The sequence below is a fragment of the Fragaria vesca genome, linkage group LG1 (assembly GCF_000184155.1).
Source record: "Fragaria vesca subsp. vesca linkage group LG1, FraVesHawaii_1.0, whole genome shotgun sequence".
NCBI lineage: Eukaryota > Viridiplantae > Streptophyta > Magnoliopsida > Rosales > Rosaceae > Fragaria > Fragaria vesca.
This window is the reverse complement of record NC_020491.1, coordinates 5145791-5160863: the sequence shown is the minus strand read 5'-3', so window position 1 is coordinate 5160863 and position 15073 is coordinate 5145791. Positions and strand designations below refer to the sequence as shown.

The 15073-nt window shown below is 39.5% G+C and overlaps 4 protein-coding genes across 4 annotated transcripts; 1 reads left to right on the top strand and 3 right to left on the bottom strand.

Moving 5' to 3' along the window:
- On the bottom strand, positions 1 to 2317 carry LOC101302292 (putative dual specificity protein phosphatase DSP8-like). Its single transcript, XM_004287447.1, has 6 exons — positions 1830 to 2317; positions 1303 to 1425; positions 893 to 986; positions 720 to 802; positions 520 to 609; positions 1 to 394 (listed from the first exon to the last, which is right to left on the bottom strand). The coding sequence occupies exons 1-6, from the start codon at positions 2016 to 2018 to the stop codon at positions 134 to 136; spliced, it is 840 nt and encodes a 279-aa protein (XP_004287495.1). The 5' UTR covers positions 2019 to 2317; the 3' UTR covers positions 1 to 133.
- A 3518-nt stretch (positions 2318 to 5835) lies between these two features.
- On the top strand, positions 5836 to 7250 carry LOC101307931 (leucine-rich repeat extensin-like protein 4-like). Its single transcript, XM_004288852.1, has one exon. The coding sequence runs from the start codon at positions 5836 to 5838 to the stop codon at positions 7045 to 7047; it is 1212 nt and encodes a 403-aa protein (XP_004288900.1). The 3' UTR covers positions 7048 to 7250.
- A 221-nt stretch (positions 7251 to 7471) lies between these two features.
- On the bottom strand, positions 7472 to 9384 carry LOC101302001 (acid phosphatase 1-like). Its single transcript, XM_004287446.1, has 3 exons — positions 8889 to 9384; positions 7943 to 8152; positions 7472 to 7822 (listed from the first exon to the last, which is right to left on the bottom strand). The coding sequence occupies exons 1-3, from the start codon at positions 9260 to 9262 to the stop codon at positions 7645 to 7647; spliced, it is 762 nt and encodes a 253-aa protein (XP_004287494.1). The 5' UTR covers positions 9263 to 9384; the 3' UTR covers positions 7472 to 7644.
- A 655-nt stretch (positions 9385 to 10039) lies between these two features.
- LOC101301714 lies at positions 10040 to 12583 on the bottom strand. The gene is made up of 2 exons (XM_004287445.1): positions 11845 to 12583; positions 10040 to 10974 (listed from the first exon to the last, which is right to left on the bottom strand). The coding sequence occupies exons 1-2, from the start codon at positions 12441 to 12443 to the stop codon at positions 10308 to 10310; spliced, it is 1266 nt and encodes a 421-aa protein (XP_004287493.1). The 5' UTR covers positions 12444 to 12583; the 3' UTR covers positions 10040 to 10307.
- Between the last annotated feature and the right edge of the window lie 2490 nt (positions 12584 to 15073).

Sequence of the window (15073 nt, the reverse complement as noted above, 5' to 3'; positions counted from 1 at the left end):
CCCTTATTTTCTTCATTTACCTTCTCTCTCAATGAACATGAAGATACCGAAAACCTTGGAACTTCGTAAAACTTCCAAAATTGTTCCTCGACTGTACAAACAAACAACTCCTGCCACTTCTTCTATTAGGGGCTCAGCAAGCGCGTGGCTCTGGAACTGGCAGCCGCCTTGTGACTGGTCCACCGGAAACTTTCAAGGACGCAAAAAGGCAGGACAACCGTGCTATCATGGGACTGGATTTCACCATCTTAGGTACCATTGTCAACTGCTTACCAGCAGTATTGTCATAACAGCCATGATACCCTTCAAGGTCATCTTTCGTAATAAGAACTGCATCTCCTGAGGGAGAGCATGCACTGGTAGCTCTACAACATCTGCTGTATTCTTGAACAGCCTGCACATTTATTAAGAGTTGTGTGGGAATGGGATATAATGAATCCGGTTACTGGCACTGACCAAAACATCTAACGATGTTGCAGATTTAAACAAAATGCTTAAAATCAAGAAAAACAAAAAAACCTTCCACTGTGAGGGGGCAAGTAGCACACGAGGCCTTCTGGATCGCACATACTCCAGGGCAGCAGACGGTGTCATATTCTTGTATTCCACCTACAGACAGCAAATCGAGTCAATCCTTTGGTATCCAATTGGTCTAGAAGGGTTTATGATCAATAACTCTTCAGCTAATAAAAAAAGCTGAATTTGAAAGAAATTGTTACCAAATAGCAAAGCACAATGGTAGTGCTCCTTCCCCGACCTGCTTTGCAGTGAACATAAGTAGTTCTACCATATGATGCATTCTCTGTATACATGAAAACAAATGGTTATAACATTTGGACAAACCTAACTAAGACATTACAAACAAGAATAAAGGTGGGATAAAGTTACTCACTGTGAATGAACTCCACTGCCCTGCTGATATCTTCAAATGAAGGCGCAAAGAGATAATCACGTGTGGGGATTACTACATGCTCAATTCCATGGGCCTGAAACTCATCAAACATATCAAAAGCATGAGAGCAGAATCTAAACAGGGATAAACTGTAAAGACATGAATGCAGTATCGTTGTTTGATCAGAAATAGAAAGAAGAAATACAAATTTATGTTGTTCTGATGTTTTCTCTTTCGTGTTCTTTGTTCGAGGGAAAAAAAAGATAAGAAGCTAAATTTTATCTCTCAATAAGTTCTTTACACAAAAATTAGATGGTTTAACACATTCATATCATCCAAACACAACAAGCAAATAAACTGTATATCAAACACGCTAGTACTAACTGACAATCAATAGAAGTCACACTCACATGATACAGAGAGGAAGGAACCAATGTTTCATAAGGTTCATTGAGCGTGATAACACCTCCAACACCAAGTCGTTTCAGCTGGGGAACATCTTTGGGGAATGGAACCGCGCCAAGGAGCACAAACTGAAAGAACAAAACAACACCACTCATCCATTAAACACCATAAAAATAAGCAAACTCATGTTTTCACAATCCAAGTAACACTGACATACACAACCGCAGAACTAAAATCAACCAACTGTATATATCCCATATCACACATTTTCTCTACTGACAAACTTCAACTAAAACTTACATAACAGCAATACACAATCACATATCATTCAAGAACCCTGATAAAGAACTCTAAAATCCAATATACCAAATTATATATCAGAAAAATAATCAAATTAAACAGAATAAAATTTTTAAAAAATCAGCCTAATCAAATTCATACAACAAATATAGATTCAAAACAAAAATTAAAAAATTCCAACAACACACACAACATGAAAAACAGGGTACAAAAAAGTCAAAGGATCAGAAACCTGGTCAACTTCATCCCACCATCTGAACTCAGCTTCCATCTTATTCCGAAGCACATTATACAAAAGGGTCGGGTAAAACAGGATCCGAGCCCCGGCTCCGACAAGAGCTCTCTTCGCTTCGTCAACCCTCACAATCTGCCTCCCTTCACTCCGATCCAACTCCGGCTCATCCAATTGCTCGATCCTCATCTCCCACCAAAACCCTAACCCACCAAAAATCCAATCTTTACAAAACCAAACCCTAATTTCCCAAATCTCCCAAACAAAAAAAAATCTCCAATTTACAAAAAGATCCGAACTTTACGATCAAGCTGCCGAATTTGATTGAGGGTACCGATCGGGTAAGAGCTCTGAGGTTGGAAACAAGGGATTCTGGGGAATATTCGAGAGGTGGGCTTTGTTTTCTAAGTTTGGGGATACTCAGAAAAAGAGAGAGAGAGAGAGAGAGAGAGAGAGAGAAAGAAAGGAGTGGTCTAGTGTTAACTTAGATGCCAAGGAATTTTGGGTTTTCAATAAAATTGCAAATGAAATTGTAACAGTCAATTTGGGAAATTGAAGAGGAGGGGTTTTAATTAGGGGGAAGTAATTAGTGATATCTGATAGGTGGAGGGGGGTGATTGGTGGGATTAGATTTTTGTTAGTTGTGAGTCAAAAGTCTCATAGTGGTTTAAGGGTTGTTTAGTAATAGCATTGAAAAAGCTAGGACACAGCATCAAAAAAGAAAATTTATGTAATAAATTTAAAAATAAGTACCTGAAAAAGAAAGGAAAATGGATATGTTTGGCTTGACTAATGCTATTCCTCTTCATCTGTCAAAGGAAGAAAAATTTCTTTTTGATGGTGTGAACTGTGAACTGTGAAGTTTTGTTGAGGTCATGTGTAGGAATTTGGGGTATGCTCTTCCAAAATAGGCAGTGAGAGGAAGTTTCAGTCCAAAAAAAAAAAGAGAGAGGAAGTTTCAGTCTTTCAGAAATAGAAGGAAGGGTAGCTTTAGCTCATGGTTTGGTACAGCTTCTTGTTTTTGAAACCTGGTCCCCAATTCCTCAAAAGGATCAAACAGTACAAAATGTGGGTTTCAAAAATGACCCAAAAGAGGTCTCACATGGATGGCCTAAGCTTCAACTAGAACAGCAATTCAAAATTGAACCCAGAAAACAAAGCTTTCAGTAAAGGATGAATGGATGATATACCTTTTGTTCTTAGAATCAATTTGGTCTATCTATCTGACAATTTGTTAGATTGATCTTCATATATTAACTCTTTAGTTAATTCACATTTATAGAATAACTTTTTAGTAAATTCCATTCATGTATTTGATATTTACGTAGATTATTTAGTACTAACTTGACTTAAAGTCGAAAAATATCTAACACTATTACAAATTTATGAGTAGAAGTGTAATCACACATGGCATGTGAATGTAGTGATGCCTTTGAGTGTAGGAGGACCAAGTGGTGGAGTGGAAAATGCAGCATTTGGCATTTGGGTTTGTTGTCGATGACAGTGACAAATATGTAGTTGTTGATGATTCTGGTATTGATGTGCTTCCCATTGAACTTAAATCCTCTTGGACTCAATTGGATACATGAATATATTATTGGCAACAGTTGCCTGATGTTCCCTATCTTCAAGAACTTGGTTTAACTACTGGCAATGCCATTTTGATTGACTGGTTGGACTGGTTGCTGTCATTCCTCTATTATTAGTTGAAAAAACAGTATCAGTTCACTACTTCACTGACAATTTCCCCAATTCACCTCTACTCTACAGAACCAGCTTGTACTGTCCCATTGGGCCATTATCTTCTTTGGGTCGTAAGAGTTCAATCAGATTCTGAAGCCCAAATCTTTCCAGAAAACCTAAATCTCCTCCAATAGAAAGATCACATGATCTATTGCAATGAGTATCTATTATCTAATGAAACTTTATACAATAATTGATGCAATAGTGTTCCAGAATTCCAGTCCACAAATGTGATGAATAAAAATGGATATAGGGGAACACAGAGGAATTGACATTAACTTTCCATTAGATAAGCTCACCAACCAAGCACAAGCAGAAGCACATGACAGGTGAGTTTTTTGGGTATAATTCTGAACTGTGTTCATATACATTGATGGCTGAAAACAAAGATAATGCATAAGGCCCTCTGTTATATTATTTACTGTCAATCAAATTTAAGTTCTTTACCTAATATGCAACTACTCCCTGGATCCTGCATCTTGATTTTCTCTTATTTAATTGGGTAGTGTTTCTGTACAATCCCGGATAGGGTTGCAGAAGCTGATGACGTGTCCGCTGGGTGATTAGTTATCCTCCCGATGACCTGTGAACAAAAGGATGACCGGGGGCTTCCGGTCTTTCCTCCTCTGATGATCAAGTCAGAATTTGCAGGCGAAGTATAGTTATTATCGTAGTAAATGATACCTGACAAGTTGGTGCTTGGGCCGTATTTATGGCCCAGCGTGAGTTCTCTTTGCTTGGAAATCGATGTGGGACAACTGTCTTTGCTGTTGTTTCGAATATAGACTTTCTCTATGCCTTCTGCTGCCGTTCCCGGCTCAGTGTCACCACCGAGGTTGAGCCCGGCCCATCCTGCTCATGGATGGGGACCTCGGGGTGGCCTCAATTGTCTTGGTCATGGTGGAATATATGCTGGTTTACGGGCTTGGGAGGTTGTTTCATGCACAACCGACTACATGTAGCAAAAATGAAAATGGTGTATTGGTGTTGGTGGAAATCTTGTGGCCAAGCTTTGTAAACCACAACTTTCAGGGCTTCCACTTCTAGTTTGGGCACTTGGGTAGTTCAATCCTATCTCTCTTCTTCTTCTTCTTCTTCTTTTTTCCTTGTTCTTTTTTTGTGATTTGGTGAATGAGATTATGACTTGCCATGGGAGCTAGCTGCCATCCATTGTAGCATGCGCTTGCTTTTTGATTGGTGTTCACATCATGAATCTCTCTTTTGTCCTAATGCATTGTGTACCAGACCCTCATGACCTCCATAGTCAAGACAGTACATGTTACTATGCCCTGCAGTAGAAGCTATACAATTCATCATCATTAGCAACATCATAATCATGTATTTAGCTCCATCTTGCATTATTGAAACAAATGCTAATGATATGACATGGGTTTAGTACTAATCTGAGGCTAAGATTGTGATTACTTAGAAGTGAGATGATCACAATCAACTGTCTTCACTAATTCACGTATTCATTATTATGTCTAGCCGCTGGTAATTGATACATGCTTTAACTTCTTCCCATCCCAAAGCCCAGCAAATACTGCCCCAGCTTTGTTGTGGATCAGCTAGAAATTAATGAAGTTCATAATAAGGTATGGCTGTCAATGCCATGAACAAAAGCAGATGGGGCTTAGTATAAGTTGGTGTTAACATTAATTGGTTTCTAGACTATTTTCATATTTGGGATATACTCCTGTACTATTTTAAGAGAATCCAGATACAGTCTCCTTTCAAATATTGAAGTATAACTTTCTGATTAGGTACCTGTTTATCTGAGATCTTGACCTCCTACTTATAGGATTAAGAGGTATAAGCATGGTAGGAATTTTCATAGGATTAAGCATATTCACAGTACTGATCTAAATTTCATATCAAAAAGAGTTTCTTGAATTCCTCTCATTTAGCTTTCTCCTACTTATCAATCATTAGAGGCTAAAGCATACTATTATGCAAGTTCATAAGCACTAATCTACATTGTTGATATGTTTTGGTGAGGATATATTATTAACTCTGAAGTCTAAACTGACCAACCTTCTCTATCACCTTGAACACTTCACCACTCACAAGTCAACAATACTACAGAAGAAAGGTAAAATCCAAAAATAAAAAGCATAAACAAAGAAGTGAAAGTGAAACCAGGCACCATTCAATACCAAATAACCCCACAAGTTTGTCTCTTCAATGCCTCAACCACATTAGGACAACTTCACAAGTAAAACCCCTCAAGCAAGCATTATAGTGTTTTTTCTCTACTGAGAACATGAAGTGCTGGCTTCTGGCTTTCCTGCTTCTGCTTATAATTCCCACAGAAGCTGGTTTTGGTGTTGGTGGTGGTGTTGGAGTCAATGTTGGCCCTGTTGGTGGTGGTGGTGGTGGCAGTGTTTGGATTGGTGGAGGCATCAATGGCCAAAATCCTCCATCTGGATCTTCCTCCTCAGACCTTAGCAAAGCCTACACTGCTCTCCAGGCATGGAAATCAGCAATCTCTGATGACCCAACTAAGGTCTTGGACACTTGGGTTGGACCAGATGTGTGTTCTTACAAAGGAGTCTTCTGTGCAGATTCTGAGGATGGCCAAACCATTGTGGCTGGAATAGATCTCAATCATGCCAATCTCAAAGGCACTCTTGTCAAAGAGCTCTCCTTTCTAACTGAAATGTCCCTGATCCATCTCAACAGCAACAGATTTTCAGGCTCAATTCCTGACACTTTCAGAGACCTCAACTCTCTCCAAGAGCTTGACCTCAGTAACAACCAATTCTCAGGCCCCTTCCCCACAACCACATTATACATTCCCAACCTCATTTACCTTGACCTCAGATTCAACAGCTTCACTGGCTCAATTCCTGATGAGCTCTTCAACAAAAACCTTGATGCCATTTTTCTCAACAACAACCAATTTGAAGGTGAGCTACCCCAGAGTTTAGGGAATGCGCAAGCTTCTGTCATCAACTTAGCTAATAACAAGTTCAGTGGCAACTTCCCAAGTAACTTTGGTTTCATGGGCACCAAACTGAAGGAGATTTTGTTCCTCAATAATCAACTAACTGGTTGCATTCCTGAAGGAGTTGGGCTTTTTTCTGAGATCCAAGTCTTTGATGTGAGCTTCAATTCTCTGATGGGCCATTTGCCAGACACAATCTCTTGCCTCCAAGAAATTGAAGTACTCAACTTGGCACACAACAAGCTCTCTGGGGTTTTACCAGACCTGGTTTGCTCACTGAAAAGCCTAGTCAATCTTACTGTTGCTTACAATTTCTTTTCTGGGTTCAGCCAGGAATGTGCCAAATTGTATTACAGGAATGTGGGGTTTGATTTCTCATTGAACTGCATTCCTGGGAGGAACATGCAGAGACCTCAGCCACAGTGTTCTTTGATTCCTGGAGGTGGGTTAAATTGTCTGCGAATTCCTGGGGCAAAGCCCCTTGTTTGTGGCGGAGTTCTTCCAAGCTCATCATCATCATCTCCATGAAAATTATGGAGCTACCAGTAATTGTACAAGAGGTTGGTGAGTGGTTCTTTATGTATTAATAATCATTCAGAGCTTCTCCTAATTTAGTTTCTATGTTAACTCCTACCTGAATCTGGAAAAGAAAGTTTTCCAGCTTATGTTTTGATGATTAGCAATAGAAGAATTATTATTAGTCTAATTAATCAAATATAAAACTTGGTTTCACTGCTTGGCTTGTGACATTTCTGTTGGAATATTATACTGTGGTCTTTATAAACAGGGTTTATCATTTTGTGTCACGTGACATCCGTGAACCCAGAAAAGCTTGATTTGCCATTTCCCAATTCACAGAGCTCTAGGCCTTTGCCTTGCCTTAATGGTTTTCATCTTTATCAATAGCCAAAACAGAAAAATATCAATGTGGTTTTTGAAGCTCCAAGAGAAATTATAAAATTCAAATGGGATTTACATTGTCTGTAACTGAAAGATTGTAGCAGAGACATTGTTATCGTACAAGGCTTTTCCAAATGGCAACCAAAATCAAATATATTCATGGTGGCCATGATGAACATAGTGAAGAGAAAATACAGCAATGCTAAATTTATATTACAGAACTATTTACGCAATATAGTACATTGGGTTTGGAAGTTTAAAGGATCGTCGGGCGACTGCAAAGCCCAACAAGTCACTCCATTGATCTCCCGAGCTCCCATGAATTCGGAAACCTTCGTTTATCAGTTCTGCTCTCTTCTTGGATTTGTATTCAGTCGCTAGTGTTCCTTTATCTGAAGGTCCCCTGTAATCATCATCAACCAAATCTTAGTAATCCTTACAATGAGGCTAGTCATCCTACTCTTTTAATCGATGACATAATGTACATGTATTGCTCAAGGAGACAAGGGTTGGCTGATGTTACCTCAGTAGCAGCCTCTCCCAGTCGCTGTAACCTGAATATACGAGGTTGTTCACCGTGGCATTTCTCTGAAATTCGCTCCGCCCAGTTAACAGGAAAATCTTGAACCCCAACCGTTGGAGCCCCTTGTACAGACTCAAACTTGCTGGGATAGCAGGGGCCTCAGCCAAATCCACCCACTTATCAAAAGATACCTCATCGAATGTCACTGCTCTGTAACAACACGCACCTAGTCAATTTCACCATATAAGCAAAAAAAAAACACCTAATCCATAACACAGTTAAATTGTTTGATACAACCTAGTATTCCCGCATTGGTTAGGAAACCATAAAATTCTTATAGATTCATCTTCTAAGATGATATAATGCTATAGGTTCTCCTCAATACAGGTTTTACGACACAAATTCATTTGAAACTTTTTTTCATTTTCTTATATTTATATCGACAAATTTATGAATCATCTCGCAAGGCCATCCATTTTGTTGAACCCGACAATCTTTACGATATTGAAAACACTAGTAACAGTTACAATAACTGCCTAAGCACAGGTACAAACATTCAACCCTAGCTCTCAATGATAAGTAACCTACACACTCTCCTAATCCCCTACAAATTTTCTTTTATTTTTTTCATTTTTGACAAATTAATACCTGTTATATTGTAAAGTTGTGGGGACCTAGCACTACGTTATATCATGTCACAATACTTATGTGTCCTATGCCTTCCAAGTGTCAACCTCTCATTGGCTAGTCCCATCTAGAATGACGAGCTCCATGTGCTTCTAATCACATGCCTACTAATCCCTACCAACCACAACACGACAAAACAATCCCATCCCTACACTCATTCTTGATTAAACCACCAATCATACAATTTCCCAAACTAGTCAAACACACAAAAGAAAAAAAAGTCATCAAAACCGAGGGTCAGGATCGAATCAAGGCTTACCCGAAGCCGTGCTCCTGATAGTACGGCAAATTGGATAGCAGCGTCTCATCGATATCGAAAACCCAGGAGTCTTTCCCGTCGCCGCCGAGCTTCACGCCCTGGCCGAACGCCAGCGAGAAATTCGAGACGATCGCCGAGTCGGAGGCGTAGCGGTCGCCGGTCATGTAGTCCTGGACGAACGCGACGCACCGGGAGGGAATGCTGTCCCAGCTCCCGGCGTCGTTGGTCTCGACGGAGAATCGCCAGCTGTCGCAGTAGATGTTGTCGTCGGCGCGGAGCTTCCGGTCGTAGTCGGAGACGTGCGGGAATTGGAGGATCGAATGAGATAACGCGGCGGGGATGGTGATGAGGAGGAGGAGGAAGGCGGAGGCCATTTGACGGAAAACCCAGAAAGGTCTTTTCTGCAGGCAAAAGAGCTTTCTGGTTTTTCGGTCTTTTCAGAGATGGAGAGAGAGAGCTGCAGAACGGAGGGAGAGGAAGGAAAGTGTGTTGGGGGGGGGGGAGGGGTGTTTGTTTTGGTTTTATCCTGGGGAAGACCTGGGTCAGGTGGTAAAAGTTTGGCTGGTAAAAAAGTATTTGTGGTAAATAGTTGTAACTTACGAGAAGAGAACAGAATGGATGATATGATTATGATACGATAAGAGTTGGATATGGAAGTATTCAAAAATGAGAGCTGGATATGGAAAATATGGGAAGTATATATGGTGGTGTAGGTTGGCGACGACTATGATATTATGCGAATCAAAAGTTTAGTTCGTCAAATTAATTTAGTGTGTTAAATAAGAGGTTTTATGATATTATATTGGATATTTGATGAATTTTTATCGGTGATTTTTATTATTACGGTTGTTGTTGATCACGATATCTTATTTGAGAAGCAAAAAAAAGCATTTCATAATGATGAGTCGAACGAAAACGAAAGTTAGATTGTGTGTGTTTAATGTCTCTCGTTCATAACCTCATTCTAATTATGGTGGAATGCCATTTTTTTTCTCTTGATATAACTTTTCTCTTCAGGTGACAAACGTATTGACGAATGTACATAAGACATGTGTCCCAACTTAGTTGACGATATAATTGAAATCTAATTTAGATTACAACCGGGCTACTTACATTGAAAAAATGCAATATATATCAATAAATTTTTCATTAAATTGAATGAATTTGTCGTTCCATGATTTGTAAGTTCCTTATACAATGTGTTTACAAACCCCAAAACTACTAGAAGATGGAAGAAGAAAATATTGAGAGAAAAATCTTCAAGATTTGTGAGAAAAAATAATCAGAATGAAAGAATGTGGAGAAAAATATACATATCTTCTGCTCAAACCAATAATGCCTCAAATTAGCAAAAACTAATCGGTTGTCACAGCAGCAGATAGAATACACACTTAACAGAAAAATTAATCCAACCAGTTTCTAAGACAAGAAATTCTGTTCATCATAGCAAAGCTCCTTCCTTAGTTTATGTGAGAAGAGTTTGCAAGCATCCATGCTAAGGTCAATGGCAGCAGAAAGTGCTACAAACAGAGCAGCATCAGCCATACAAGTTACATGCTGCACTCCTACTTGCACCATAGGCTTGCTCACCTTTCCTTCCCCTTCGACGCTTGATCCCATCACAAATCCTTTCACCGGAGACCTCGAGTAATTCAAACCTTGATCTCTCAATAGCCGACTGTCGATGCAAAACTCCCCGCCCTTTTTCATGCTCAATGTAGCTTCCGCGATGGTAATGCTGCTACTAGGACCATTGTCAGTGACAAGCTCAAACTTGTAGCCCAAGCCATCAACAGGGCCTCTCTCGCGCCAAGCCTCCAAACGGCCCCATGGCTTCCAGTTGTTAACGGAGAAGCCATGGGGTCGGAGGATAAGCCAAGCACCCGGGTTCGACCTGGAGACCCTGTCAGACCCCGGGGAAGGTACAAAGGGTGTGATCATGGAGGCAGCCGCCACTGGTGAGCCGGATAGATCATGAATCGTTATCATCCAACCCTTTCTCTCCCTTCCTGGCCTCTCTCTCTCACCTGAAAAGGTTCTCCTCCATCCTCTATTATTTTTGCTGGTGAAATCTGGTGGCAGAGATCTGATATCAACACAAAATCATATTAGTTAATTCACTTGTGTGATCATATGATTAATTAGCACAGAATATACAAAAAAATAAGAGAATTTAGTTGTCAAATTGGATTATATTCCTAACAGAACATGTAGAACTGATACCAACTATTTTCACATGGTAGGGAATCCCCAACTACATATATCTAATGAGGCTGTTTTCAAGTTGACATTGTCTGTTTGACCAAGTTTAGGTATGCAACTAGAATGCCTCCATTGAATTGTTTCAAGTTCCTCTTTCACCTGAATCGTTCACCCTTTTACTATAATGAACCGAAGAACGACACTCCGATTATGACATATTGTTCACTAAATTAACCAACTAGTGATATCAAAGTACGACATAATGTTCACTAAATCAAACGGTAGAAGATATCGAAATGTGTCATGATCCGAAATACGATAAAAACTTATCGCCATGCCAAAAGCACGTATCCTACTCCAGAAATTCAGTTATTCTGGTTTGCAACGCTGGTTTGGCCACGACCCATGAAGTACAAACTAAATGTCCTCATTATCATGAAAGGAACACATGAAGATGCTCTAATTATGCATGAAAGAAACGTAAATCTCTGAAATGAACCAACTTGGCAGGTGAATCTTGTTTGGACTCCAGCTAGATTAAGACACTGACGCTTCCCACTCCAAAATTGCTCACCAAAAAAACCCAAATAGTGAAGAAACCCCAAATTTTCTCATTCACTCACACCAAAAGTATTTTTACCAAAAAAACAAACAGTAATTTTTTCGTTAACTTTCTTGGCCCACGTTAGCAAAAAGACATGATTAACGACTAGAATGCGCCATAAAAAGTAAGAAACAAAAATAGTAAACTCACCGGAATCTGGAGTTACGGTCGGCACTGAACTTGCAGCTGAAAACGGGCTGCTGTATATCCCGGCCCTGAATCTGAAAAATCACCGGACTACACTCCGGTTCGCCACCGAACTGGAAAACAAACCGGGGATCCGGTTCAGCCCGCACCACCATGTGCAGCCGCGCTGATGGCTTGTCGCTGTGCTTCCCGAGCTTCATCCACCCGTTGTGTATCATCCGCGGGCTGGTCTTTGCCGCATCGAGGTCAATGCTGAGGTTGACGCGGCCCAGCAGCTTCCCGCTGGTGACTCCACACGTGCTGCCCATCCGCCCCGTGTACACAGAGACACGGAGCGTGATGGGCTTTCCCGACAGCCGCCTCAGCGCGGTCGGGTCCAGGTTGAACCCATGCGCTGAGGTGGTGGAGGAGTCGGGAGGGGAGTCGTTAGTAGAAGTAGAGAGACTGAGAAGGGCGGTTTGGGGAGGGAAGTTCTTGATCTTCATCTCGCAGAAGCAGGGAGTGGTGGAGGAGTGGACACCGGAACGGGCAGGCTTGGTGGCGTGTGGAAGCTTGAGGGCTAGCGAGTCGACCATGACCCGAACAAAGGGACACGGATCCATGAAAGCAACGTTGTGATTTCTCTCTCTGGTGGTACTATGAATGAATGTCGGTCTGTGTGTCTGGTTTGCTCTCTGTGTGTGAGAGTGAGAGAGACGAGAGGAGAGTGGAGACAGCTAGCTTTTAGGTTCTGGGTGTTGACATGGTACCAAGTAAGGATGATTAGATATATATGGGAGTTGTTTGATGGAGGTGAGAAATGGATGATGATGATGGGTTGGTTTGCATGTTACCGGTTTTGACGATTCACTTTCTGGAAAAAGGCTTGGATGGGGGGATTGGAGTTTAGCTGGAGCTGAGTGGTTTTTCTTTTACTGTTGATTTGGACGGATTCTGGGTATCCTGTAGGGCTTTGTGTTTGGATTCTATGCCATTTTAGTTATCAAGTATATTTTAAACTAATTGTGGTTAATAATGATGAATAAGAAAAACCAAGTCATTGAAATATAGTTTATTAATTTACTAGTTCCTCCTGGATCCGTGAAAGGTTTAGTGCAGTAGTTTGTCATTTATCAAGAAGTTACTCATATGTTTACCGCTAATTAACTCTCCCTTTGCATGATTACTTGGGTAAATTGCATAGGTGACATCTTCCGAAGGTCATCCATGAGCTCATGTGCCATTCTATAGGAAACATGCATCTTTGAAATTAAGTACGCATTTACTGTATGTAATAATATTGTATCGAGTTGAAGTTACATGTTAATCTTTCGAGATCATGGATAAAAAAAATCATTAGTTTCACCTAATTAATTAACACTCAACGTTTATCTACCGTAAATCAATTTTGGTGTGTGCCCTCAATGTCATGGGATCCGAATCCTCTCTACGTGGGAGAAGACGTTTGATTTCCTCATAAAATCATATCGACCATTTAGTGTAAAGCTAGAGAAATCTAAAAACCAACACATATAATGACACACTACTTCTCATCTTGCAGGTAAGTTCATATGGCAATATAAGATTCTTGAATCCCATGAGGGATCGTTTGAGCTAGCCATGATTTGAAGATTTGTTTCTAAGTCTTACAGATACACTAGTCAAGTAAAACAAATTGAACGCAGCTGCATATCCATAAGAATCACTTATAAATGGCAAACACAATTTTCCTTATTTACTTTTTACATGAGGATCAATTTATACCAGTAATGCGGATTTTGGAATAATTTATGGATTACCACCCTTAACTAAACTCTCAAACTTTTATGGTGCGTTTGGATGCGAGTGAATTCTCGAGAATTTAATTAAAAATTAGGAATTCCTAATTTCTTAAGACTGTTTCTCTCGTTTGGATTCTTATCCCGTGGAATTAATTAGCAATTTTCACGGGAAAATAATCGTGAAATTTGGGAGTTTAAATTCCTGACTTGAATTCCTTATAAAATAGGTGTTATTTGTCAATTCTCTCAGTTAAGATTAGTCTAAATACAAATTCTTGTCCTTTAAAAACTCTAAATCATGAAATTCAAACAATGAAATTCTCAATTAATGAAATTTAAATTATAATTTCCATAATTTTGAAATTTCTATGAAAATTAAAATTACTTCATCAAAACAAAATGTTAGTGAAAAATCCGGAATGACGTAATTTGTAATTGCATGCAACAAGGGTAAAAAAGACAAATTGGGAAGGCAAAACCGGAAGAGATAGTAAAAAACCGAAGGGACGTAATTCGTAATTCCAAGCACAAAAGGTTTTAAGAGGGACAAATTGGGGAAAGCAAAAATGGAAGTGGGGGATCCCACAGGGGGAGCCACAACAGCTGGGGGAAGGCTGTCACCACGTTGTCAAATGAAAAGCCTACCTGGATTTAACAATTGGAAAAATACTGGCAGTAAAGGACTCTTGACGTGGCATTCTTGGCGCCGCCTAATCAAACTGTTCCTGACGGCGACGGCGTTAATCAAAGAGATCTCTTAATCAAACTGGATTTTATAATTTATTTTTATTTCAATACATTATAGTTAAGAGAAAAGTTTTTTTTTGCCTAGTAAACTTTGTTAAGTACTTAAATTTGATGTTTTATGGACCATAAAGCATGCATGACTTATTCTTCCCCTAAAGGTGTTTTTGCTTAAGTTTAAAGTTATGACAATAATCGAATTTATTTTTCAATTCTTACGTGTGTCTATTGTATAGTTAGAGACTCATCGTAATAATTTGACATAACATAATTATCTAAAATTCTAAATTGAAGGAAAATTTATATGTTGTCTAAGTTGATCCATGTAACATATTCAAACTCTTTTAAGTTTGATTATAAATAATGATGGGATTGGGAATGTTTCTGGTTGTCTGGTGGGAGTCTAAGATAAAATGCTAATCGGTCAAGCTAGGTGCATGAATATATGACCAAATTCAATTTGTTCAACATTCACACAAGAAAAAAAAAAAAAATCAAATGTCATATGCAATGTCTTTCTTCCACTGTTTTCTATTTTTGGAATGGTTTCATCTATATGATCCTTCGAGTTTATCATTTGTGGTGGAGGTAATTACTAATTAAATTTCTTATATCACTTTGTTTGATTTCATGTAAAAACTAATTGATTCTTGAAGCGGAAGCCATGTATATGTGTATGCATGCAGTGGCAGCAGTACTAGTGTGGGAAGCAAAGCAAGCATGTAGGT

What these genes read in the sequence shown, in the direction of transcription:
- LOC101302292 (XM_004287447.1), bottom strand. Translation starts at nt 2,018, where the DNA reads ATGAGGATCGAGCAATTGGATGAGCCGGAGTTGGATCGGAGTGAAGGG. An exon ending in GGCAGTGGAGTTCATTCACA is followed by an intron (nt 803 to 892) that starts GTGAGTAACTTT and finishes TCATGTATACAG; the next exon opens with AGAATGCATCATATGGTAGA. An exon ending in CCATTGTGCTTTGCTATTTG is followed by an intron (nt 610 to 719) that starts GTAACAATTTCT and finishes TGCTGTCTGTAG; the next exon opens with GTGGAATACAAGAATATGAC.
- LOC101307931 (XM_004288852.1), top strand. Translation starts at nt 5,836, where the DNA reads ATGAAGTGCTGGCTTCTGGCTTTCCTGCTTCTGCTTATAATTCCCACA.
- LOC101302001 (XM_004287446.1), bottom strand. Translation starts at nt 9,262, where the DNA reads ATGGCCTCCGCCTTCCTCCTCCTCCTCATCACCATCCCCGCCGCGTTA. An exon ending in TATCAGGAGCACGGCTTCGG is followed by an intron (nt 8,153 to 8,888) that starts GTAAGCCTTGAT and finishes GTGTTGTTACAG; the next exon opens with AGCAGTGACATTCGATGAGG. An exon ending in TGGGAGAGGCTGCTACTGAG is followed by an intron (nt 7,823 to 7,942) that starts GTAACATCAGCC and finishes TGATGATTACAG; the next exon opens with GGGACCTTCAGATAAAGGAA.
- LOC101301714 (XM_004287445.1), bottom strand. Translation starts at nt 12,443, where the DNA reads ATGGATCCGTGTCCCTTTGTTCGGGTCATGGTCGACTCGCTAGCCCTC. An exon ending in GACCGTAACTCCAGATTCCG is followed by an intron (nt 10,975 to 11,844) that starts GTGAGTTTACTA and finishes TGTTGATATCAG; the next exon opens with ATCTCTGCCACCAGATTTCA.